We start from the raw sequence: 24,475 nt of genomic DNA on the forward strand, positions 1-24,475 counted from the left end.
CTCGCCTCATTTCTGTTGCTCCCTCACTTTATCGCTTTGAAAATTAATTTATAAATCATTGCAGTTTTGTGGTTGACTATGGCCTGTCATTCGTCTACAAATTGATGGGATGCAATGATGAGCCATTACCTTACATTACATTACCTTAACTTGCACTGCATGAAGTCAGCCATGGATGCAGAGTCCGACATGACAGTGCAAAAAACTTCTCCTCCCATTCCATGTGGAAGTGGTACGTTTTTGGCTTCTTGTCCTTCTTCCCTTCTCCCCATCTTTTCTTAAGTTTAGAATAAATAAATTGAGGGCTAATTTGTTAGCTAATTCGGCTGTCTTTTGTGCCTCTGTAGAGATCCCATAGCCCAGGTGTCACGCCTTGTGTGGGTTCCTGTGTGACAGTTTGTCTATGTTCCCTGTCTGGGCTTTGGTTTCCCTTTTGAACACTCTTGTTTTGTATTGGACTTCCAGTTTTGCCTCCTCTGCCTTCGTTGCCATAGCTACCCACACCTGTCCCTAATTTGTCCCCTCTATTTAGTTCAGGTGTGTGCTTCTCCCTTTGTTGGATCATTATCGTTTGTCAGTCAATCCCTGAGTTGCTTTCTTCTTCTGTTGCTGTTATTGCACAGAATAAATATTATTTACCTGCACTTGGTCCTGCTCTCTGCATCCTGGGGTCGAACCTTAAAGCAATGAAGCCGAATCGTGACACCAGGCATAAGAATTGCGCTGCGTGGTGTAAACAAAGCTTCTGCCTGGTGCTCTCCAGTTTTAATAGTTACTCGTATTTTTCCAGTTTTTTGGGGGAAAAATCCACTTGGATATTCAGGGAGCAGAACATCTTCATCCTGTAGCTGGTAAAAACAGGCCTTCAAAATAAAAGTACACCATAAAAAGAAATTGAAATTCTTGCGAGAAGACTAGTGCTGACTGTAAAGGATGTGATTGGTCGGCTTGTAGTACTTTATTTCCTGTGTATAATATTTTATTTCCAGCCCGCCTTTTCCTTGCTCTGAGATTTTGGATCAATATTTGCAATAAAAGTGACTGTTGAACACATTGATGAGTTGTAGCTCCCATAACACTCTCCATCGCTCCTTAATTGCCATTGTTCGCTCACGATGAAAGGAGGGAATTGAACCACTCCAGAAAACAGCGGCCTGAGCGTTTCAGAAGAGATTTGTGGCCTGTGACCTGTTCTTTATTGGCCTGTGGTACATTGTTGAAATAAAGCTAAACACGGATGAAACAGCAAAAAGGGGAAAATAGAGCACAAAATGCTGATACAAGTAATTAATAACACAAACCGTGCGCTTTAAATATATGTAAATAAATTTTGTAGTCTTTTTATAAATAAAAACTTATATAAAACTAGCAAACTTGAAGCATAATCCAGGCTTGTGGAATGCCCTGATGATCCTACAATCTCCCTATATGGGCATGTTTTGACTTAAGTAGAAGTCTGTCCATTTAGAACCATCTATTTCCATCTCTCGTGTTTGTTTTATTTCCGTTGTTTTGCCGATAAAGACAAATAAGTGCCTGTATAAAGTTCTGTTTTTAAAGGTTGCACTTTTAAACAGGGCGACAGCAAGTGTGTTTATTTATAAAAGCAAATAGTGGCTCAGTCAACTTCCAAGTGTGCAGTGAGGAGAGTAGGAAGTGATACAAAAGAGGACAGTGATCATCACATGGAAAATCAACTTTCTCTACATTTGGAGCAAAGAAAATGTACAACAACACCTGGTTGAGGGATCTTGTGGGACTCTGGAGCGAGCGACGCCTCCTCCCGCCTACAGGAAGTGAGAAGTGACACAGCACCACACAGAAACGAGTCACAAGTGTGATGCTGAAAGTGCAAAAATCAAAACAGTCAAAATGAACGTCTTCATCGTGTGTCCTGCTCAGCTGGGGCCCCCCTGGCTTGAAGTGTGCTTTAATCCCGCCGACTGATTGCATCATCACTCTGTTGCTAGGCAACGCAGCCATCTTGCAGAGAGAGAGAGAGGGAGGGAGTTTGGGTGTGTTAGTTCCTGTGACCTTTGCGCCCCTCGCCCTCCTTGAGGAAGGTCCACATGAGCGTGTTGACGATTTCGGGCTGGTCCTGCTGCAGCCAGTGACTCGCCCCTGAAATGACGTTGAGGCGGAAGTGGTTCCTGATGTACAAGCGACACGCCTCGGCCATTTCCTGATCCAGAAAGGCGTCCCGCTCGCCCCACAGCAGCAGCACCGGAGACCTGACGTGTTGCTGCCGGAGCGGGAGGGAGCTGGGGGAGGAACGTCAAACACAAGATTACATTTTACACACAGAGAAGTCAAGGAGTTATAGATATGTGTCATAGATGCAAATGTGTCCCCTAGTGGCTGTGGGCAGTGACTTGGTGACGCACAAGTGTAGGTGAGTTCTATGATCTTCGGGTGATGATGTTTTGTCATCTTTTGGAAAAAACAAGTATTAATTTTTTTTTATCATATATTATACGTGTCAGATATAGTATACTATATTAAATAAATATTCTATTAATGTTAATTCAATTTTTTTCATATACACATACACATACACATATTGGCTGCACATATATATTGTGATGTTCTTGTTTCCATACAATGTCCTTCACATGTTCTTAAAGGTAATAAAGGGTGGTAGATGTTACTTAATAAAACAGATGGACGTACATAGCTGCTAGCATGTATACAGTAAATAGAGCAGAGGTCTGATTGGACTCTGGTTGGCAGCAGATGGCGTGCTAAGTCATGTGTGAGGACTTCAGATTGAACCATCTTAATGACATTTTGTTTGTGATTCTAGGACAGGAGTGTCCAAAGTGGCCCAAGGCTGCTATAAAATATTAGACCACCTCTTGTTTCTTCAGTTTATTGATCAGTTTTAATGACTGGTACAACTAATATATGTTGATGATAACTACAATAGCTCAGAAGAGTTTAATTTCATTGAAACACTGATATCTACGTAGCAACGTCCATGGTTTTCTTTGTAATAACCAAAATCGCTAATGTTATTACATCAATAGCATTGTACTGACTGAGAAAATTGAACTTGCATGAGCTGTTCTTGTTTTCATCATTATATCAGTCCAAACAAAGGTACCTTTAATTGTGCCCGGCATTAAAATGCACAAGAAACTGAAGAAACAAGGGTAGTCTTATAGTTTTTTTTTACAATTTTCACACTTTTCTGACCTATAAATGTAGTTAGAATGTTGTATTCTTGTTTTAAACTATGCCAAAGCTTCATATAATAAGGTTTGCACATTTGAAAGTGAGCCCTGAAAGAAGTTTGAGATGGCTCTGAACGCTGGGTTTCAGAGTTTTTTCAAACACCGACTCCCAGTGACGTCATAGTGAGCCAGGTTTCTTTATATAAGCGGGCCCAAGCTGAGTGGAAAATCACAGCCGAATGGGCGTGCCCGGAGGCAGGCTATGAGTGGAATAGATTAAAACAAAAATACAGCTGGAATAGGTGCAGATTCTGGAAGATCTATATAAAATACAAAGGCTGGAAATTGCACATAATAGGTAACCTTTTTTAAAACTGGGGCAAAAAGGCACAATGTAGAGAAAAAAGGCTGAACTGTTTACACTAATAACACAGAGCTTTGTCTTTAACATTCACTCTCTCTCTAATATATATGTATATATATACTGTATATTTCTGTATATATACAGTAAAACTCTCTTTTTGCCTTATTACAAGATAAAACAAATATAGATAAACAGTATATGAAAATATCAAAGTGGCTTCACACATCCTTTGTTTTTTCCAATATGTGGCCCGTGGTGGAAAAGCTTTCCTCCTAAGATGCTGTCTCAGGTACAACAAGGGAGTTATAAGACGTGAAACTGACAACCAAAAGGATGTTTGAGACTTGGGTATGAAATGGGTATTTCATTCTAAATATATTTTCATTTACTCAGTCCTTGCTTGCTTTTTTGGCACCGGCTCTTTGTATCCCCCTCATGCATGCACAGGCAGTATGTCCTGTGTGTTGTCATGGCAACACATCAGGAGGAGGAGCTGTGACATGGTTTTCAAGGTGACAAGTGGAAACAATAGAGCATGTCCAAGTATGCAGCGCTAACACACAGCATCCTTTGCAAGTGGAGAGATACTGTATAAGCAGACTGCAAATCAACGACAGCAATAAATAAATAAGAAATACCTGAAAACATTCCTGTAGTAGTTGAGTGCTGCGGTTAAAGCACCAGGCTGCGAGAGAGCATACAGGTACGCTTCCAGCTCCTCCGCCGTCAGCCATCTTCCTTTCCGGGCCATTCCGGTGCTCCGGCTGGTGAAGAGAGCCTTCAGTGCCTGTGGGGGGGAGGAAAGTGTTGAGTCAGCGCCACCGTCGCCGCCATGCGAGTCACTGAGAAGGGAAGCGGACTTGGCGGGAAACTGGCTTGTGATGCCCTCAATGGCCGCTCTGGCACGGTGACTTCCTGCGGAGTTCACGACGACACGCATGCTGCTGCAACGCCATATGGACGTCTTATGTAATCATACTTTTCATTAGTCTGCTCTACTGGAAAACATTTATCACTGACAAAAGTATTGGGACACCAACAGGAAGTTTTCAGGAAGCTCGCTGGAAACGGAAAAGGACTTTGCCCAAAGTGTTCCCACTATGCTGCAAGCACACAAGATGAGATGAAGAACGAGGATTCAAGGAATCAAACCCAGCCTCTCACTCAGTCAGTCATTTATTGGAAGCTGCGTCCCAATACTTTTGTCCATAAATGCTAAGCTTAGCTAAAAATATAAAATCACAGTTGTATGTTTGGACAAGAACACACTTGATCTCCATCCCATAATGAAACTCAAACTATTTCAGGAGGAGAATTTCCACTGCATTATTGCACCCCCCACCCCCCTACACACACACATCTATTTTTAGCCTCCACTCTGATGGGCGCTTAAAATAGACTGCAACGCAGAAAAACACACACACAGACACACACACACATATATATGTGTCTATGCAGGATTGACCCTGAGCATCAAGGTCAGGGAGGAGGGGGGCACCTTGAAGTCGTTGATGGATAGCATAAGCTCAGGGAGGCGAGGCAGTTGGAAGAAGAAGAAGTGGCTGCACTTCAGCATCTGGCTGGGATGACGCACGGCGTAATCTGGACAAGAAGAAGGAGGGAACGAATATGAAAAGTAGAAGAAGTAGAAGAACAACAACAAGATGAAAGGAGGGAAGAAAAATGGAAAAATGGCAGGAAAAAGAAGGAGAAAGAAGTTAGAGGAAAGGAAAAGGCGGGAGGAGGAAAGAGGGAGAAGAATGAAGGACAAGGATGAAAAACAGGTAGAAAGAAGGACAAAGAAGAAGGGGGAAGATGAAAGAAGTACACAAATAGGAAGAGAGCAGGAGAAAAGAGTAAGTAAGGAAGGAAGGAAGGAAGGAAAGAAAGAAAGAAGAGAGCAGGAGAAAGAGTAAGGAAGGAAGGAAGGAAGGAAGGAAGGAAGGAAGGAAGGAAGGAAGGAAAGAAAGAAATAAAGAAAGAAAGAAAGAAGGAAAGAAAGAAATAAAGAAATAAAGAAAGAAAGAAAGAAGGAAAGACGGAAAGAAGGAAAGAAGGAAAGAAGGAAAGAAGGAAAGAAGGAAAGAAGGAAAGAAGGAAAGAAGGAAAGAAGGAAAGAAGGAAAGAAGGAAAGAAGGAAAGAAGGAAAGAAGGAAAGAAAGTAAGAAAGAAAGAAACAAAAAAGAAAGAAAGATGGAAGGAAGGAAGGAAGTATGATAGAAGAAGGAATGAAAGAGCAAAAACAATGAGGAAGACAAAAAAGGAATGCAGAAGAACGAATGAGGAGGAAGGAAAAGAAGGAGAAAGAATGAGGAGTAAAGACAAAGGAAAAAGGAGGAAGAAGAAGAAGAAGAACGGAGGAAGAGTACAAGTTGAAGTATGATAGAAGAAGGACACAAGAGGAAGAACAAGGACAAAGGAGGAGAAAGAAGAAAAAGAAGAAGAGTATGCGTTAAGATTGCAATCAAAGGCCACGTCACATCGCAGGGTTATGCAGTGATGGTGCTGGGGGGTTGGATGGGGTTGGGGGGGGGCTGTTTGCAGTCCAAGCATCTGCTGCATCCTCCTGTAATTAGCCTTGATCATCTTCCACAAGAAGAGTCAGCAGACGGATGCCACCAACATCCCTCATTCATCATCATTACAACATTGGGCCTCATGGCCAAAGTGCAGCCTCCTTAAAGAGACACTCACCTGCGTACACGGATGGGTGAGGACAGTTTAAGACAATGAGCTTTGTCACCATCTCAGGATAGTTGATTGCAAACAACCAGGCGACAGTCCCACCCCAGTCGTGACCCACGAGGAAGCACCGGTTGTAGCCTGGAAGACAGGCAACAAAGATGATGGACGGGGGGAAGAATTTGGATGAAGGAATGAAAGGAAAGGAATGTCAGAAAGTAAGGGAAGGTGAAAATTGATTGTGTCTTTATTGACACATACATTCAACATCAGGATGTTTGGGGTAAAAGTATTCAGTCAAAGGGATGGGTTGTATTTTTGGACATGAAGTTGTATGGCATCCCCATCAGCAGGGAGTACCCGATAGCAGCCGCCATTGAGCTCGGCTGGAGTGGTATTGTTACAGAAACAATAGCAACAAAAAGTATGCATTTTACCCTCATGGACATTTCGCTTCTTGTTATATTTGAAGAAACATGTTTTGGAGAGTAAGAACTAGCTATACTTGCTAATACCGACTATTAACACCTTGTTTATGAGCAAGGAAGAATAACAAGAATAACATTGTGTGCAGAAAATCACTGCGTGTTATAGTACCAATAACATAGTAACATTATATTCATTCATTTTTACCACTTATCCTCACAAGGGTTGCTGTGGTGCTGGAGCCTATCCCAGCTGTCTTCGAGTGAGAGGCAGGGTACACCCTGGACTGGTCGCCAGCCAATCACAGGGCACATATAGACAAACAACCATTCACACTCACATTCATACCTATGGACAATTTGGAGTCTCCAATTAACCTAGCATGTTTTTGGAACTGGAGTACCCGGAGAAAACCCACGCATGCAAACGCCACACACAGATGCCCAAGGGTGGAATCTAACTCCTAGCTGTGGGGCCTGTGCGCTAACCACTCGGGCGCCGTGCAGCCCGTAACATTATATGATGACTGTTATTTTTACTATAGTCAGCTACATGGAAGTGTGCATTGTTGCCATGTTTCTATGTGTATGTTTCCAGTCACAATATATGTTAGCTGTATGTGACTTTCTAAAACAACGTCCTGACTCGTCTTGAGTTCGGTCACTTTTCAGAGCTCACTGATGCATCAAGGCCAAAGAAAAAAAAAGAAAAAAAAGTCATATCGTTGCCATGGCTACTGCCTCCTCAAAGCATTTATGTCATTATCAGTCATGGTGGCTCACAACAGTCGTGTTCTTACCGAGGTGCTCCACAATGTCCTTGATGTCGGTGACCAGGTGATCCGGGCGGTAACTCTCCACGCCCAACGGCAGGTCCGATTCACCGTAGCCTCGCATGTCGATGGCCACCACGCGGAACTCGCTCTTGAACTCCCGCAGCTGGTAACGCCATGAGAACCTGCATCAGCACATCAGAAATGATATCTTTATGGGACTACGACGACATTTTGTCGCAACCACCAAAGTAGCACGCATCAAGGCTACAGAACCTGAAGCTCAAGGCTTAAAGTCTTCACATTTAAATCTAAAAACGTAACAAACATGTGATTATATCAATAAATATGGTAAGCACACGAGGGCAACCACAAGTTATTGACATGCTAACTTCACCAGCCTGGGAACCTCACTCCATTTATTTTACTTTGTCTTTTAACGGGTGGTTCTACATGGGTGCAAAATTGGAAACTATGCAAACTTGAGCTCATTGATACAAAGACAAGAATGATGGACAACATTCTTAATGATCATTAATGGTCATTACTTCCTTTCGCCCCACAGGAATTTTCTTCTGCTTTATGACTTTGGCTCTTGGGTGTTGACACACACACACAAGCACACACACAGGCTGAGTGGTGCAGTTTGGAAATCTGTCACCAAGAGCTGAGTCATTGGTATTTTTCACAGCCTTCCCACAAGGCAAAAACAGCAGATGATCAGAAGTGGGCATTTCCTATCATGCAAAACAACGAGCACTCACTACCGAGTCGCCTCAGGTAGTTTGCTTCATTTCTGCTGCTAATCAACAACAATTGTCAAGTAAAGTAACACCTTTTGGGGTAGGGTACCAAAAGGAGTGGGGCTAGACAGTGCAGCGTGTTGATTGGTGGACACACTAGGTCACAAGCTGTGTCAAATGAAATAGATTGGAACCGTGGTTCGTGTCTAGATTTTCCAGAAGCTGCACCTATTCTAGCTGGATTTCCTTGGATTTCCAATTTATTTCACCCATTCCGCTGTGGTTGGTGACAGTGTTCCCGAGGACTTCCGGACAACTGCCGAACCCCACTTTCTAATTTTGAGTTGATAATAAATAAATGGACCCTTTGGAGAGCTACTTGAAAACTGGTCGTATTTTGTGGGATTTTGCGATTCGAGCTTGTGCTCACTATTGGCACACTGTCATGTCACAAAGAGGCAGTGTTAGAAACAAATAGGTCAGAAAAGCGGAAAAACATAGTAGGTCCTCTTTAAATGTTCATTTATCCCTTTCATTCATCATTTAAATTCATTTAGAATTACGATAAAAACACGTCATTTTTAACATTTTTGAGAGTCAACTGCTGATGACATCATAGATGGGCTACGTAGCTGACTTCTGGTTCCAATCGCTGTTTTGTATGCTGGGGTTCTGTCCACTTTCATCAGTATACTACTAGGAATTCAGTACGCAGTTTTGTACAGTAGTAGGGGTCGAGACCCAAAACTGGATGCAGAACCAGAACCATTAATTCAAAAATAATATAGTTAGAAACCCCCCAGTTTTTTAATTTTTAATGTGAGCGTCAATGTGTCCCTGTGTTTGACGGTCTTTCAACGCAGATACATAGACTACTATACTGTATTCTACCCTTTTCTTTCACCTCATATTTGCTCCCAAATGCTGATACTATATGGGAATGCAACAAGGTAAGATCTGATGACCTTATGGAAAGTTACTGTGTATATTTGTAGTACACAACCTCTCTAAAAAAACAAGTCCAGGCTCCTACTGGTGGATGGCGGCTCTGTATTCATTTTGTGCTTTTAATTTAATGTTTCCCACATAGTAAATAAGAGAAACTAGATGGTTATAATGTAAAATGTATAATGTTTCACTGCAAACTCTGAATCGACATGTAAAACAAAAAAAAAAACACTTGTTAGTTGGGACGCTTGTATACCAAGGTACTACCATGATGATAACTTTTGCCTTGTTGGGAGAGTCATCTGCAAGCTAAGAAACCTTTTATTTGATCACCCAATTTCCTGGCTAATCTTGAACTCTTCTCTCCCACTTTCCACTTGCAGTAATGACAACGGGATCAGATCTCACTGTTGAATTCTCAGACGAGGTTTAAAGTTCCTGGCTTTTAAGACAATGAGCTCCATCTCACTTGACTTCTGTCACATAGAAAGACCCAAATCGCCATGGCTGGGTGGGCTCTGGTTCTGTGTGTATGGCGAGGAGACATGAACACAACTTGACAACCTCTTTGACCCCGATCCATTAGGGTTTTTATTATCATATCAAGGGCGGGGAGAGAATGATTTCGACTTTCTCGCCCTCAGGGAGTTCCGGTTCGCTTAGTTTCACAAACCAATAATCAGGCCAGCCGCAGACGTCTGATACGTCAAGAATCTTCTGGACTAGGATGTAATAAAATAATGTGGGTAATTTCTTTACCTACCAGAACTCAGGGAAGCCGTGCAGGAAGAGCATGAGAGGCTTCCCCCTCTCGCCCCCCGCCACGTAGTGAAACCTGAGGCCAGACTCCTGTTGGAAGACAAGACGCACACATTACGGTCGGAACGGCACAAATACTAGATTTGGCGCTATCTGTTCGCACTCACTCATAAACATATAGTAAGGGACCGTCTGTAAATGTAGCATGTCCTTCCAACTCTGTACATAACACAAGTGGACTACAAGAGAAAAAGAAGATGTAGCGGGAGGGATCAGTTTTGCTAACTTGCCATTTTTTTTAGCAAGTATTCAGACTCCTCAACAAATGGAGCAACTTTTTCTGGTCTTTCTGGACACTTTTGGAGAGCAGGTATAAAAGCTAAAAATAGCCACTCACCAAGAAGCAAGAGAACAAAATGTGTTTGTATTTCTAAGCATATTTGTTTTGCTTTTTTATGTTTTCATGATCACTTTTTGTCCATAAAAACGACTTAAGTGTACACATGCAGCACGGCCAAGTTTGATGCCCTCAGGAACTAAGTACACAAGTACACAGTGTGGATAGTATACTTATTTAAGTATGGGAGTGTACGAACTGAAACACAGCCTGGGTGATCATGAGTGTTGTTGCAGGAGAGTCAAAATATTAGGAACAGGTCTCAGCTAGCAAGCCCAACAACAAACACATTTGAAGACCTCGTGAGCTTGTGTACCTAAAAAAGTGTCCATAATCAATACACGCACGCGCCAATGACAGCTGACTATACCATGACAACTTATGTTTAAAGCGTTCGGTCACGTGACAGTCGCACACTTCGAGCAAACACGTTGTGCTGCTGCGTGAGGCGCGTGCACGGCGGCGCCAAATCAAACCAAAACAAACATGCATCGGGCTCGCGCGCGATCACGACCGACGCCAGCAGCAAAAGAGGTGTATCCACGCACGAGCACGCACGCGTGACAGGTTGTTCCGCAGACACCCCGCCCTCGTGCACGCGCCTCACCTTGATGCGCACATAGCAGTGCGTGCCCAAGGACGTGTCGTGCAGACACGCCGGCGGAGTTTCGCGCAGCGTCCACTGGAAGGTGGCCGTCGGCCGCAAGATGGCGCTCCAGCAAAGTTTCAGTAGCGCCACGGCGGTGCAAAGCGCACAATAGGCGCAGACCAGCGACCAGTAAGCACAAAGTCGGACGTGCAGGGCGAGTCTGACGAGGAGCAGCAGCAAGTTGTGCAGCAGCCTCGCCATCTTCAACACCGACGCCGTCTGAAAGGAAGGAAGGCGGGGAGGAAAGGAGGGAGGATCCCTGAGATGCTCAATGGGACGGAGGAGAGGGACGCGCGTGCATGCTCACGCGCAAAAAAAGCAAAGGGAGGAGGGGGAGTATTGTTTGTGGTGCGCGCACACACACACACACACACACACAGGGTAATACGCTAACACATGCATTAGACACCTGTACTGCTGGCAGGTACCCCTGCTAGCGCATGTGAGAGCTATTAGCTCATATTTTGCAGCCAGAATAAAACACGTTCAAATTGACAAATTAAAAAAAAACTTGATTGCAGAGGTCAATCCAAATTTGGAATGGAAAACGTGCCATTATAACAAAACAAACCAAGAATGTTGCCACAAGCGCCCTCCTGTGGTTAAAGTGTGTGCTGCATGGAAAAATAAGCTTTACAGCACTAAGGTGGAACACGATCCAGGTTTGGACTACAACCCCCCCCAATATTCGATTCTAGGGCAAACTCTGGCATACATAAAACAGAAATGAAACTTTTCACCCTTTGATGCATGAGAAGGTGTTTAAGGAAGTGGAGAGGGAGGCTCGCTGGAGACCAGTTAAAAATGTTAACTGTCAAACAAGCATTAAAAAAAATTAATTGCTTTTGAGTGAAACAAAACTTTCATACTCACCCGTACCTGGAATTTTTATTTTAACAATGTCTACTGGCCAGAACACAAACATGTGGACTACATTTTAACATCAGCAGTTCCAGTTCCTGTTCTATGGTTATCATCACTTTCCCCCCTCTACAAATTGCAATGGCATTCGTAGCTTGCACTGTATATTCTTTATAAATGAGTCAACTTGCTTGCTTTCAATTGATGGCTTGTGAGGAAATTCAGCCTACAAGGCCATGCAAAGGCAATGATTGCTTTGTGAAAATATCTTTTATTTTCAGTAAAAAAAACGAACAAGCCAAAGAAAAACTCTTGTTTTGAACATATCCAAAGTGGAACATACAGAAGATGTAAAGTGCGGAGATTGTAGAAGAGTACACAGTGGCTAAGAAAGGATCTTTGGAAAATAGTGATCATTTTCTTCATAAACAAAATGACAAATGCGTGCACGTTTTTTTTTGTTTTTTTTTTTTAACACAAACATGGCGACAAAATGCCATAAGACAACTAAATTCCAGCTGGCTTCCAGCAGTGGGACAGCTCGTCTGAGCACTTCCTGAGACGTGAAATACAGTTTCAGGCCATTCTCAAAAGTGTAGCAGTGCAGACATTCATCGGGTAATATAAGTGTTCAAGACGTTCAACATGGCTCCATACTCCCAGAGACGCATTAGTCTCCTTCCAGGCACGTTCAAGGCACGTTTTTCAAGTTAGTCAGTGTTTTCTTTCCTTTTAGTCAAGGTTAAGCTCAAAGGTGGTCATGATGTCCTGCTGCATGGTCATGTCTATGCATGACAGCTACAAAAGAAAGATAGAAATAAAGAAAAAACAAACATCGCTTGGGGACAGAGATATATGACAAAAGACACTCACGGTCTCCCGTCTGCGACGCTCCTGCTCCTTCTTTCGGGCCAGTTCCCGCTCTCGACACACGGGGACCTGTGCTGTCCCAAGCCGGGTTTCCACAGGAGATGTCGGCTGCTCGCCGTGTGTGGGCGTGTGTGGCGCTGTCTCGGTGAAGACTGTCTCTGGAAAGGGAACGTCTTCTTTGCACAATGGAAGACTTTTATCTGTTTGGCCTAAAAAGCTGAAAGGAGAAATGAAGATTGCTAATACATGACAACAAACCACAGGCACAAAAAAAAATCAACATATGGTGAAATGAATACGTATCAAAAGTGAGTACTATTAACTTAGTAAAGGCTGAGTTTGTTCTGCATCAACTTGCTAATATTACCTCTGTTCAGGAAGCTCGTTCTCCTTCAGCTGTTTCTTCTTCAGCGCCTTCTCGCGCTCTTCCTTCTCCATGGCGGCCTTTCGGAAGTGCTCAAAGCTCTCCTTGGATGACTTGATGGCTGTTGGGGGGCCAGCGGCCTGCCTCACCAGTCGAGCCCATGAGTCAGCGTTTTTCAGAACAATGTCCTTAAAAAAATTTATTAAAAAAACAAACACAATGAGACATCACGGTGATAGCCAATAGTGCTGTGCCCCCCTCCCCTCAAAAGCAGAAGACAAACCCAAACCAGAGAATCCCAACCTGAATAGTAAGCATGAAAAATGTGGTCCATTTCCTGTAAAAATCTGCTGCCACAATAGCTAAGCAAGCAATAATATAATACAATATCTCTACTGGAGAAACTGACCTTTTTCTGCCCCTTTTCCGGTAGAGACAGTACATCAGCCACTCCAATGTCGGGGCCATTTTCCGTGCTTTGTTTTGTGTTGGAAAGAAATTGTGGCATCATGTCAGCGTCCTCTGCTGACTTACTGGACGCTGTCTCGTATTTGGCTTGCTGTGGACTGTCCTTCAGAGGGGACAGCATGGAGATCTGAAACAAACAAAGTTACATCATTAGCACACACGAGAAAGGTGGTGCATGTGGATGTGGCGGTCAGACGTTCAGACCATTGGTTAATGTTCATGTGTGTTTTTGATGTGATAAGACTGAGCATGTTTGAGGGCATCACCTCAAATCTGGAAGCGGTCCAGTCCAGCAGTGAGTCAGGTGACGTCATTGGGGACAAAAGTGTGGCGAGGTCTGTTGACAGGTGACACCATGATTATTCTGGCTGATGGCACTTTCTCTGAGGTAACTACCATTTTTGCTCACTATCATTGCTTTACTGCTAATAACAAAAATAACGGATGAGAACAGGATTAGTTACCTGGAGGCGGCAGTGTCATCCCGCCGGTACGCCACGGCTCGCCTTGAGACCGTGCGGCCTGGCGTCCGGTCTGCGTTAGCGAGACAGCTGGAGCGGGATGACATGGGCTGACACCGGAGGAGGGGAAACAGCGCCCCCCCTGGGTCTGCTTGCCACTGGCAGCCTGCAGCGTGACAAGCAGCTCGTTGGCATCCTCGCTAAGGGTCAACGGGTCAACATCCACAGGAGACGTTTACCTTTTTATTTGGCTTTTGACACCACCCTTTGGCGCTCTTCTTCATTTTGGGCACTGCAAGATAGTTGTTTGTGTCACTGGGTCAGAAAAAAGTCACTGTATGTTATGACAACAAACCAGAGGTTAAAATGCAAATAAAGTAAAAAAACGTTGTCATGTTGAAGCTGCAGAGGAGTAGAGAAGCTCACCAGGAGAACGGCCGCTGTCAGAAGAGGATGAGCTGCTGCTGCTGCAAGAAGTTGATGACGAGCTGCTGCTGCTGCTCAGCTGAGACGGACAGCTGAAGTCAGGTGACACTTTGGCTGGAGAAGACGCCAACAATTCAGGTTGAGTGGTTTGACTGGCACCTTCATTTTGGACCATTTTCTAATGTCCTTAATCACTGCCCCCGCCCATATTACTATAGGAATCTATTGTGGTTCATGCATGAAAAGAGTGTGTCACATCTTTTTCTCTCACCTGCTGCTTTTTTTTTCTTCACTGCCGGTTGTTGCTTTGCGAGCGTCTCGCATCTGCCAGTGTCCTTCCCCTTCCCACAATGCATCACTACCATGTGTTTCTCTTGCTTTTTCCCTACAGACATGCACATACATCCAGAGAATTCCCTTTCATTCCCCACAAGGTGTTGATCGTTGCCTGGGGGCGGGTGGGCGCGGGACTTACTGCTCTCTGTCTTGTCGCACTTCCTTCGGCAGGCGGTTGCAAACCTCTGCAGGTCCCTGTGTGCCGCTGGCTTGATCTTCACAACATCGATTTCAAACTCCTTGGAGGCGGCATCAGCCAAAGCGGCCTGACCAGCTTTGATGACGCTCACCAGCTTGCCCAGTTTGTCCGCAGGTAGAGCGTCCTTCTTGGGATGCTTCTTCCCCTGGGGCGTCAAAGGCACCGTCTCAGCTCTGCACTCCATGGCTACTCTGGGAATAGTGTTGCCATGACTACACACGCGCACACACACACAAAGAACAGGCATCAGCACCAAAATTTCTACTTGTAAGATGAGCTTAAAGGGTTCAACCGTACTCACCAAGAAGAGCTTTTGCCGTGTTTCTCGCCAATGTTTTTATATTTCAAGGATTTGTCTTTGAGTGCAGTGATGTGCTTTTCTTTGGATCTCTTTTCCTTTCTCAACTTGTCTTTCTTCTTGGGTTTCATCAGAGGATCCTGCGTGAGTCTCCTCAGCTGGTCACTGACTGCTTTCAACTAGAACGCACGAATGAATGAGAAATGCAAGGTGGTGGACAACCACAATGTATGCCACCTGATATAGAAGCATACTTTTTCCCCACACGGGTGGTTCTTGAGTTCCAAATGAGTTTCATTCATATGACACATTTTATGTCAAATTATACTTTGAGAACAAAATCCATACCAAAAGTCACAGAACAAATGTCGGATATGAAATAGTCCTTACTGTGTGTGTGTCAGTGCAGGGCGAGGAGGATGGCTGCATGCAGTGAGGACAGTTCTGATATTTTGATGTGGTTTAGTGTTTTTGCAGTACATTGTCGATCCACCACCTGTTTGTTTTTCTTACAAGATCTGGGTGGAAGTTAGAATACCATCTTTATGCTTAATGATGGTCATAAAGTCACAGCACTGATATTAGTGCAGCCAATATTGAGCAGACAGTGTATTCTGCCACTGTCGCACGCTGTAACAGAGTCTTGTTTATACTATATATAAAATACTGCTCTAAACAAACAAAATGTATGTTGTACACACCTAAAATAGAATATAATCCAAAGGCATCTTTTATGTCACTACAAAACACAAATATGCCTGACATCTACCTGACACCAACCTGCTCTTCCAGGTTGGCAAGCTGTGTGGCGACCCCCTCTGATGAACTTTCCTCGTCTGAGGAACTTTCACTCTTGGAAGAACTCCCCGCGGTGGACAGACTTCCCACTCGGTCGCTTTTGGACACCACCTGCCGGAGTGGCTCCTGTGGAAGCTTTGCGTAGCGAGCCTCAAAAACCTCCTGGTCAAATGTTGACACGTTTAAAAAAAATAAAATAAAAAAAAAAAAGAATGATGCTCTTCTTGTTCTTCAACAGGATTAGAAAAAAGGGGCACTGAGAGAGACAGCTGGATGTAAGGAAACAAAAATGTGATGGATACTACACACTGACAGGAAATGTCACCTGATGTGATGACATTTGTCTCTCAACATGTTATACTCTATTAATATATTTACATTAAGTATGCCAATGGAAATACGACCTGTTTGGCAAGTAAGCCAATCCAAAAGTCTACCTGAAGTTTTCGGGCCATGTAGACGACCTCATGGGCAGGAGGATTGTACTTGTAGCAGTTGGAGAACATTAGCCTTACGTCGGCGGCAAACTCCTTGGCAGTCAAGTACTCTCGCTGGTCCATTTTTTTCTGTTGAATCAAAATGGTTTGGTCAGTAGGACATTGGTGTTGATATTGAGCAGACATCTTTACCTTTACGGTGCTCAGGTCCATGGGCTGCTTGATGATGTCATGGTAGTCGTGCAGGGCCAGAGCCACGGCATCCACGGGGGTATAGAATGGCCACGCGTAGGCGTAGTGTCTCTTGGACAGCATCTCCTTCAAGACGGCGTCGCAGTGCCGCAGCTGCTCAGACAGTCTGGCCTTCTTGTCCTCGAAGGCGGGAAGGTCTTTCTTTGGCACTTTGATGGGCCTCCCGCTGCCACGCCTCGCCAACAGTGTACAGGATGGTGGCAGGTCGTTAACAGCGGACGGCATGCTGCTCATCACTGCTGCAGGGGTGGGGTCCAGTTTTCTCTTAATACCCTTTTTTATCTGAAAAAACATCAAATGCCATCAGTAAGATGAGTAATCTCTGGGCAAGACTACACAAGTAAATAGAGTTTGAACCTTCTAAATACGTTTATCATTATTAGAGCCTTTTAAACATGAAACTGCTAAACTGTAGTAAATATATGAGAAAAGATATATTCTAGACTCCAATTTTAGCATTGGGAGAGTTCCTTCTTGTTGTTTTAAACTTTCTGTTCTTTACATTACTTCCCGTGGTGTGTGTGTATATTATATAACGTATTAACGGTGGCAACTAATTCACTTCATTAATTGCGTTAAATTTTGGGGTCCTAATTAACACATGCGCTTTATATTAAGCACGCCTCGGGTCAGATGTCATAGTTGAGCAAATAGCATGAGGCACAGTGGAGCGTCCTCATGCAGTCACACGGAAACTGACACCAAGGATTCACATGTTTCTACTCGACAACGTATGGTGCGTGTAGCAACGTTGGTCAAAATACCGTTATGGTGGTGGGTGCGGAGCGAGGGTGTAAAAAAACAAACATGACTATAGGGACAGTCATGGCAGAATGCACAGCACTTATATAGTGTAGGCAGCTCAAAATTCAGCTGTAAATGATGATGATGGCTGCGTTAGCATGAGAGGGAAAAGAAGACTATGGATCTGACCATTTCTGAGCTTGGTGACATCATCATATGCACATTAGATGAGTGAATTTAAGCTCATACTGATGATTTCTTCTCATTTGCAGTATGCCTTTATCCCACATTGCTCATAACAACACGCTTTAAAGCTATTAAAAAGACTAATGTTGGACAAATAGACTTGTGGTGTATTTTAGCTTTACCTATTCAGTTCATTTAGAGCGCTTAATACATACACACAGTATATATCATCATTTATAGTTCTATTAATTACAGTAAAACTTGGCAGACAGTTACAAATGGTGATTACGATTAATTAGTTTAAAACTGTGATAAATCTGATAAAAAATACAATCATTTGACAGCTCTAATTACACACACATATGTATATATTTTGACTAATAACAGGTCTTAGTCAACCATAAAACAATCGATATGTTTACATGCAGTCAATATTGGGGTTGAGGTATATATTCCGGCTTCTGAAACATTCGGAGTAACCATTTACAGTACATGCGTGACAAAAAAATAAATAAATAAACAAACAAAAAAACACACAGACTGCATGTAAACGTACTCAGTGGTTATTTATTAATATATTCTGAGAGATCGTGATAGAGTGAAGCCGTGAAATACGAAGAGCAAAGTGGCAAGGGTCAACTGTATGGACTTGTATCAGTACATTTTATTGTATCATTTACTACTTACCGTTTCATCCATTTGAGTGGAGATTTGGATGGGTGACACAGGGTGATGGGCATCAGACGGGATGACTGTCACAGTCTGCTGAAGGATGACCTCTGACACCAGGGGTCTTGCATTGAACGCACCTACTGGACAGGAAGCAGAAAGAATAAAAGCACTGTCTATGTAACTGCAGTGTTTCCCACACTGCTGTGTTTACTGTATATCCATTTGGTGCTACCTATTATATAAAGGTACCTTCATGTTTAAGCAGAGACTCGAATGTTGAAACCTTTATTTTGAAAGCATGACTTCTGCATGTGTGCTCAAATGCTTACTTTCTATCATGTCACTGAAAATCACTGGTCAGTCAGTCATTGCCCATGTGAGCATTCTACTGCTTTAAGAGATATCTGAAGCACAGTTGGATTTAAGCCCTGTTAGGAAACACTGAACTGCATCACATTTAGCTGCTGCAACACTGAATTAAGTTGACAAACTGCAGGTTTTGTCATGTTCACCCACACTGCATACAATGGACCCTTAAAACTGTGTAATTTCTTTCAGTGATGTTGGGTGAAGGTCGCAGCATTTTAGTTGCAAAAACAACAAAAAAACCCAAACATAACATTTTAATTTAGAGTAATTTACCAGTATTGGTCTTCTTCCCTTTTGCTGGTTCCGTTGCAACTTCACATTCGTCCTTAGGCATTTTGGAAACTTCGAACAGAAAAAGCTTCTCCAGTGTCTGGGCCATGAAAACAATGTCGTCTCCAGGCTGAGGAGATGAGGTGTGCGCCTCATTAGGAAACTAAACAGCAGACTTGTCGTCCTAATTTGTGCAGCATGTAGACAGGTCTTACCTTGTTGTACACATAGCAGTTAGTGAACATGGTGTTAAAGTCTTGTATGCACTCCAGTGCTTTCCAGTAATATTTGTTCTGGAGGCGCATCTTAATGGTGCCCATATCCATCGGCTTTTGAATAATTGTGTAATAATCCTAGAAAAGAAGCAAAAAGCGTGAGAACAAAAGTCCTATAGGGTGGGTGGATTAGGACTACTTACGGGCAGCCTCAGCGTGACGGCGTCAACGGGCTGGCGGAACGGCCATGAGAACTGATGCTTCCACAGAACTTTGAGCAGCACCTTCTCCAAGTACTGCAGCTGGTTGGTCACACGTCCTGGCCTCCTCGGGTTCACCACCTCCGGTGGAGGCGGGTTTTGGCTCACCGTGGGACAGACCTCCATGCCTGACATGACGCCACTCAAACACCATTGAAAGGGGACACTGGTCTCTCGCTAAACCATCACATGCCGACCTGAACAGGAAATCAACAGAGTGTGAGGACACACTAAGGCTGGTACAATTAGGATTCTATTTGCACACGACTTTTGCTTCTCCTATGACTTTTTATATGCGTAAGTAGGCCTGGGTGATACTGTATACCAATATTATTAAAATATCAAGATTTTTAAGCACAAAATCAACTCCATATTTTAGTAGTTATTGTTTTTCTGTGCCGTACCGACCCCTTGCAAGTGTTCAGCTATGGATGTTCATCTTGTTACGTTTGTAACTTGCCTCTTGCTTGTTGTGGGAGACCCACTCCATATATCTTAATTTGAGGTTATTTGGTGTTATTTAAGTAATTTAGAGAAATTTGCGACTTGTTTCTCTGTTGGCCTTTTTAAAATGGTACACTAGTTTGCAAAAAAAAAAAATGTTTTGAATTGTCTCGAATAATCTACAACAGGGGTCACCAACCCGTTGATCGACGTCTCACCACTCGCCAGGCACACAACCGCCAAACTCCAGCCAGGAGCCCAATCCCCTAAACCTGTTACCAGCACACGCTCACTAGCTCACGTAGCCCTGCAAGCCTTCACAGGTTGAGAGAGTGGGAGAGAGGAAGTGACAGACCACAGTAATGTGCCTGTGCACAGTATTTATTGTAAACTACTGTAATAACTCTATGGGTTTGCAAAAAACGTGTTGAGGCTGACTGTTGTAACACTGACAAGACCCTCTGTCCTCAACCACCATCGCAACACTAATCCAAATGCACTTGTAGTTTGCTCATAGAGCAGACGCCACAAGCCCGATTCCATTTTAATTTAAATTATTTTTATTTTTAATTATTTGAAATTATTCCCCCCCCCAAAAAAATCCATATTACTTTTTATTTTATCATCATAGATCGTGCGCTTCTTGTGTCAGTGAATATAATTACAGTTATGCAAAGATCCTTACATTCATGCATTCATGCAATACATCAGTACTTGAGAAACAGATGTAGCTTTGCTAACTTTTCATTGCTACAAAATCCTCAACAATATCTGTGTCTGTGGTTTAAGAAGACACAGTTGCAGATGCAATCTTAACAGATCTATTAATGCAAGCCATTTTTATAACCCTTATTTTATTACCACTACTGCACAGTACATGTGCCGCTTTTATTTTGGAAAAACGGAAAAGTGAGGTGTGTTGAAAATATGTTTTGATTGTTACTAAGTGAGATAGCTAACAAAGTGCCTCGTCCCCATTTCACACACAGCTTGCGTGAAGTCAGGGGGTTATATTATCAAGCACAAAAGCACAACTCCTACTGCCTGAGTGGCACGCAAAGCCACATTAGCATGCGCCGCTTAACTAAGCTAACCAAGCTCTCTCACGCTTGGTGACAAGTAGGCCTGTCACAATACATTTTACTGGATTTACTGATTTGCCCAACAAATCATTGTCGATAAACATTTTTTGAGACCTTTTTTCCATTAAATATATGGCATAGTAATTCAAGTACATCGTACCAAAGAAAAGAAGCTTTAATTCCATTGTATTTACCATTGTAGGTGGAATGTCAAAACCTTTTAAATAAAATAAACATAATAAATTAAACAAAAAAAGGAAAAACCCCAGTGAAAATAAAATGAAGTCTCTTTTAGCAAAAATTCCACTCAACAAAGGCTCTGCTGCACCTCCAGCTGTAGCAGTATCAGTTTGTCGGTGTTCATGCGCTCACCCTGTTCATTCTGTTGAAATACACCAATGCCATACTGGTGTTGTGGCATTTGTCTTAGAAACTACCGCTTTTGTGCTGTCATGAATATTCAAGTTATCTCACAACGCTAACTTGTGCTCATGCTAATCTGGTGGACTTCTTTATCAACTCACCAGCAGCCCCGCATCCACCTGCTGGGACAAAGAGGATGAATGGATGAGAGGAGGGTTTACTCTCTTCGTTCATTCCAATAGGGAACCAACACGGCCAAAAAGATGCAGAGTGAACCCTCGTGTCATCCGGCCTGTGTTGTACACAGAGAAAAGAATGAGGAAAACAAACAAGCAAAATTATCGACTTTGTTTTTATTTATTGTTTGATGAATCGATTTGATTATCCTGACAGGCCGAGTGACAAGTAAGAGTTTTAATGTTTTTTAGCCAACTTAGCCAACGTTTCTGGTCACCGCCTCAACATGTTTGGATTAGGCGGGGGCTGGTTAGTGTTTGTGAGGCCATGCCGCACAAAATGCATTTCCGCATTTAACAGGAGATTCCGTTAACACAGTAATCATAGGGCCCTACGACCACGCCGAAGATCTGGTTCATTTGTCACTGCAGAAACAAAATTTAAAAAATTAAAAACAGCAAAAATTGTAAAAAGTCACACATAGGTTGGTGATCACTGTTCTAGAATGTCTGAACAACGTTTTATATTAAAGCGTAATAAAACGTCACTTATCCATTATATAGTACTCTGTGTCATATTAACAGAAGAAATGCCCACTTCATGATTCAAATGCATTTTTCGTCAACTGCATGGCCTTGACTCATGCCTACACGTGAAGCCAAAGCTCCGCCTACCGAAGCTAATTCTGCCGATTAGCTAGCATCGACCATTACAACTTCAAACCAAATTTAGCTTTACTTCCACTTTTTTTTTTTACAAATACGCTCGTATAGCACATTGCACAGCAGTTGCACTTAACGTTCACTTCAAATCCGCGCTAGTGACGTTATGTCAGTAGTTAATTTACAACGGTTAGCGTTGCTAATCATACTATACTTTCATCGGCGAGAGGGCAAACGTTATACGTACATACCGACATTACAATAAAGATCAGCACCGTTTAGGGTATATTGTCACATACATAACATTATCATATAATATATTATTTCTTTACATAAAGTGACCACAACTGCTGTATGCTGGTGACCACTCACCTCAGTTTACCCTAGCTAACGACAAACTAACGTTTGCAACTGCTGGGTTAACGTAAGCTTTCTGCTATGGGCTGAGAATGCTCAACAAAGATTATCATGCTACTATTACCTTACACGGCACAGACTCCTGCAACCATCCCCTCAGCGGCTGATGTGCTAACAGAAACCTTGCCAGATTTATACACCCGTGCTGCTGGCTCTACGACTGATTGGTCAGATTTTGTCAATGAGTTCAAACTTCTTCTTCTACAGGTCAGCTCTTTAAACCCAATTGGTCAATTTCACGCGCCACTTTTTAAATGGGCCGTTGGCTACGCGTGTGTGTTGTTGTTCAAAACCAAAAGAATACGCTAGAACATGTATAGCCAAAGTGAAAGCCAAAACAAACCATCACCAGACGTCCAAGAGAGGTAGTCACAGTCCGCAAGCAAATGAGGTGGGAATGCAGCAGAGGTTGACCAGCTACAGTGCACTGACTGAGTGAAGACTGGTCGCTGTAGCACATCAACAACGCCAGACAGGGCGGAGCTAATGCCTTCACGTTCAGTTGCACAATGGGAAAAACCGATACTCGTGTTTTTTTCACACAGTAGCATGTGAGATGCGTCAATACGTAGGGCTAGGATATGATAATTCAGAACTTTCCCTACATGCAGAAAGGGCCACAGTAAATATGGTTTCTCATTTGATACCCAATAACATCCGCACAGCAAGTATTAAGTGTTTAGAGTAGCATGATATAATGAAATTACCACGGGCCATGAACTACACACATCATGTCAACAAAACAATGGAAAATTAATCGTGCCTTTTGTATGGATAGGCTCTTCATCGTAGCGTACACAACAACCGCAACAACATCTCAATTGAACGAAAATGACAAAGTCCTGAGGAGTAAAATGAATGTAAAAAGCAAGTGCAACTTCTGTAAACAATTCCCCAAATGCCCCCTGAACCCCACAATTTCGGACCTCAACAAAGATGGCTTCCACACCTGACGTCACAAAACATGGTTGCCCAATGTGTCAACAATGGGCAGAAATGGTACTCAAGTACACATTTTATACAATTATGAGTTGAAATCATTCATACTCACTGGCAATGTCCATCGTGTGGCTGTCGCGTTTGTATGAATTTGACACTTTATCATCTAAATAACGTTGGCGGTGTATAACATGGCAAAAACATACAATGCAGATTAATTAATTACTAATTACTAATTAATTACTAATTACTAATTACTAATTACCAATTACTTTCAACTATTGTTATTGGTCAGTACTGCGTTAAGTTGTCTTGCTCCGACAAACACATTTAGTTACGTGTTTTCTCTTTATGACGTGACATTCACTCGTCCTCTTTAAATATTTGGGGCCAGCAAATGAAATCTCTTTAGAATCTTAAACGTTTTTTCCAGAGTGCCAAAGACCTGTATAAAACACGTATCACCTAACAATTGATCCATATCAAAGTGAACTGTCACTTTTCATATACATTCTCATTTTATCCACGAGATGGCGCCATTGAAGTTCCTTTGCATTAAGGCACGTTCAATCCACTTTTGACTATAATTATTGGCAACAAATACTGCGAAGAGTGAAGACCACTAGAATTTAACACAGATGACGACCACAGATGTTTTTAATACATACATTTACGTACATGTAGAAATGTACAAAAACGACAGTAAAACCTATGTAGTACTTTTATATATAGGTAGTACTAATTATAGCAATCACAAATGTCTCCAAATGAATTCTCACAGACTATAATGGGATGTATAATACCACATATATGTATTTACTAGTCATAAAAAAGTGGTGACCAAATATATTTTGTGATATGTAGATAGCATCATTGGTAATACTTGGCTGAGGTCACCAATCATAAATACACAGTTAGATGAATTACACGTGTGCAGTGGCAGTGTACCAAATGACACGTATTAGTTGAGAGAGCAGCACTGCTATGAGAAG

General features: G+C 42.7%; 2 protein-coding genes across 9 annotated transcripts; both read right to left on the bottom strand.

The window, feature by feature from the left end:
- Positions 1 to 1,495: 1,495 nt before the first annotated feature.
- ephx4 (epoxide hydrolase 4) lies at positions 1,496 to 11,192 on the bottom strand. The gene is made up of 7 exons (XM_058073217.2): positions 10,872 to 11,192; positions 9,872 to 9,957; positions 7,445 to 7,602; positions 6,232 to 6,360; positions 5,036 to 5,139; positions 4,176 to 4,324; positions 1,496 to 2,261 (listed from the first exon to the last, which is right to left on the bottom strand). Exons 1-7 carry the CDS (start codon positions 11,112 to 11,114, stop codon positions 2,021 to 2,023), a joined length of 1,110 nt encoding a protein of 369 aa, XP_057929200.2. The 5' UTR covers positions 11,115 to 11,192; the 3' UTR covers positions 1,496 to 2,020.
- Positions 11,193 to 11,922: 730 nt separating this feature from the next.
- Positions 11,923 to 23,026, bottom strand: brdt (bromodomain, testis-specific). Of its 8 annotated transcripts, none has more exons than XM_058073907.2 (20): positions 22,609 to 22,775; positions 21,450 to 21,580; positions 19,343 to 19,596; positions 19,140 to 19,277; positions 18,928 to 19,054; positions 18,301 to 18,422; positions 16,624 to 16,965; positions 16,432 to 16,560; positions 15,977 to 16,156; positions 15,200 to 15,375; positions 14,839 to 15,110; positions 14,635 to 14,748; positions 14,364 to 14,477; positions 14,177 to 14,229; positions 13,941 to 14,103; positions 13,743 to 13,813; positions 13,418 to 13,603; positions 13,012 to 13,196; positions 12,648 to 12,861; positions 11,923 to 12,572 (listed from the first exon to the last, which is right to left on the bottom strand). In XM_058073907.2, the coding sequence occupies exons 3-20, from the start codon at positions 19,532 to 19,534 to the stop codon at positions 12,507 to 12,509; spliced, it is 2,844 nt and encodes a 947-aa protein (XP_057929890.2). In that variant the 5' UTR covers positions 19,535 to 19,596; positions 21,450 to 21,580; positions 22,609 to 22,775; the 3' UTR covers positions 11,923 to 12,506. The 8 variants fall into 8 exon arrangements, with proteins under 8 accessions (XP_057929890.2, XP_078646338.1, XP_078646340.1 ...); XM_078790209.1 differs by lacking the exon at positions 22,609 to 22,775 and adding an exon at positions 22,894 to 23,026 and having other exon boundaries at positions 11,924 to 12,572; positions 18,301 to 18,425; XM_058073906.2 differs by having other exon boundaries at positions 11,924 to 12,572; positions 18,301 to 18,425.
- Positions 23,027 to 24,475: the final 1,449 nt, after the last annotated feature.

Source organism: Doryrhamphus excisus, linkage group LG4 (genome assembly GCF_037039965.1).
Source record: "Doryrhamphus excisus strain RoL-2023G ecotype Guam linkage group LG4, RoL_Dexc_Guam_v1.1, whole genome shotgun sequence".
NCBI classification, from domain to species: Eukaryota; Metazoa; Chordata; class Actinopteri; order Syngnathiformes; family Syngnathidae; genus Doryrhamphus; species Doryrhamphus excisus.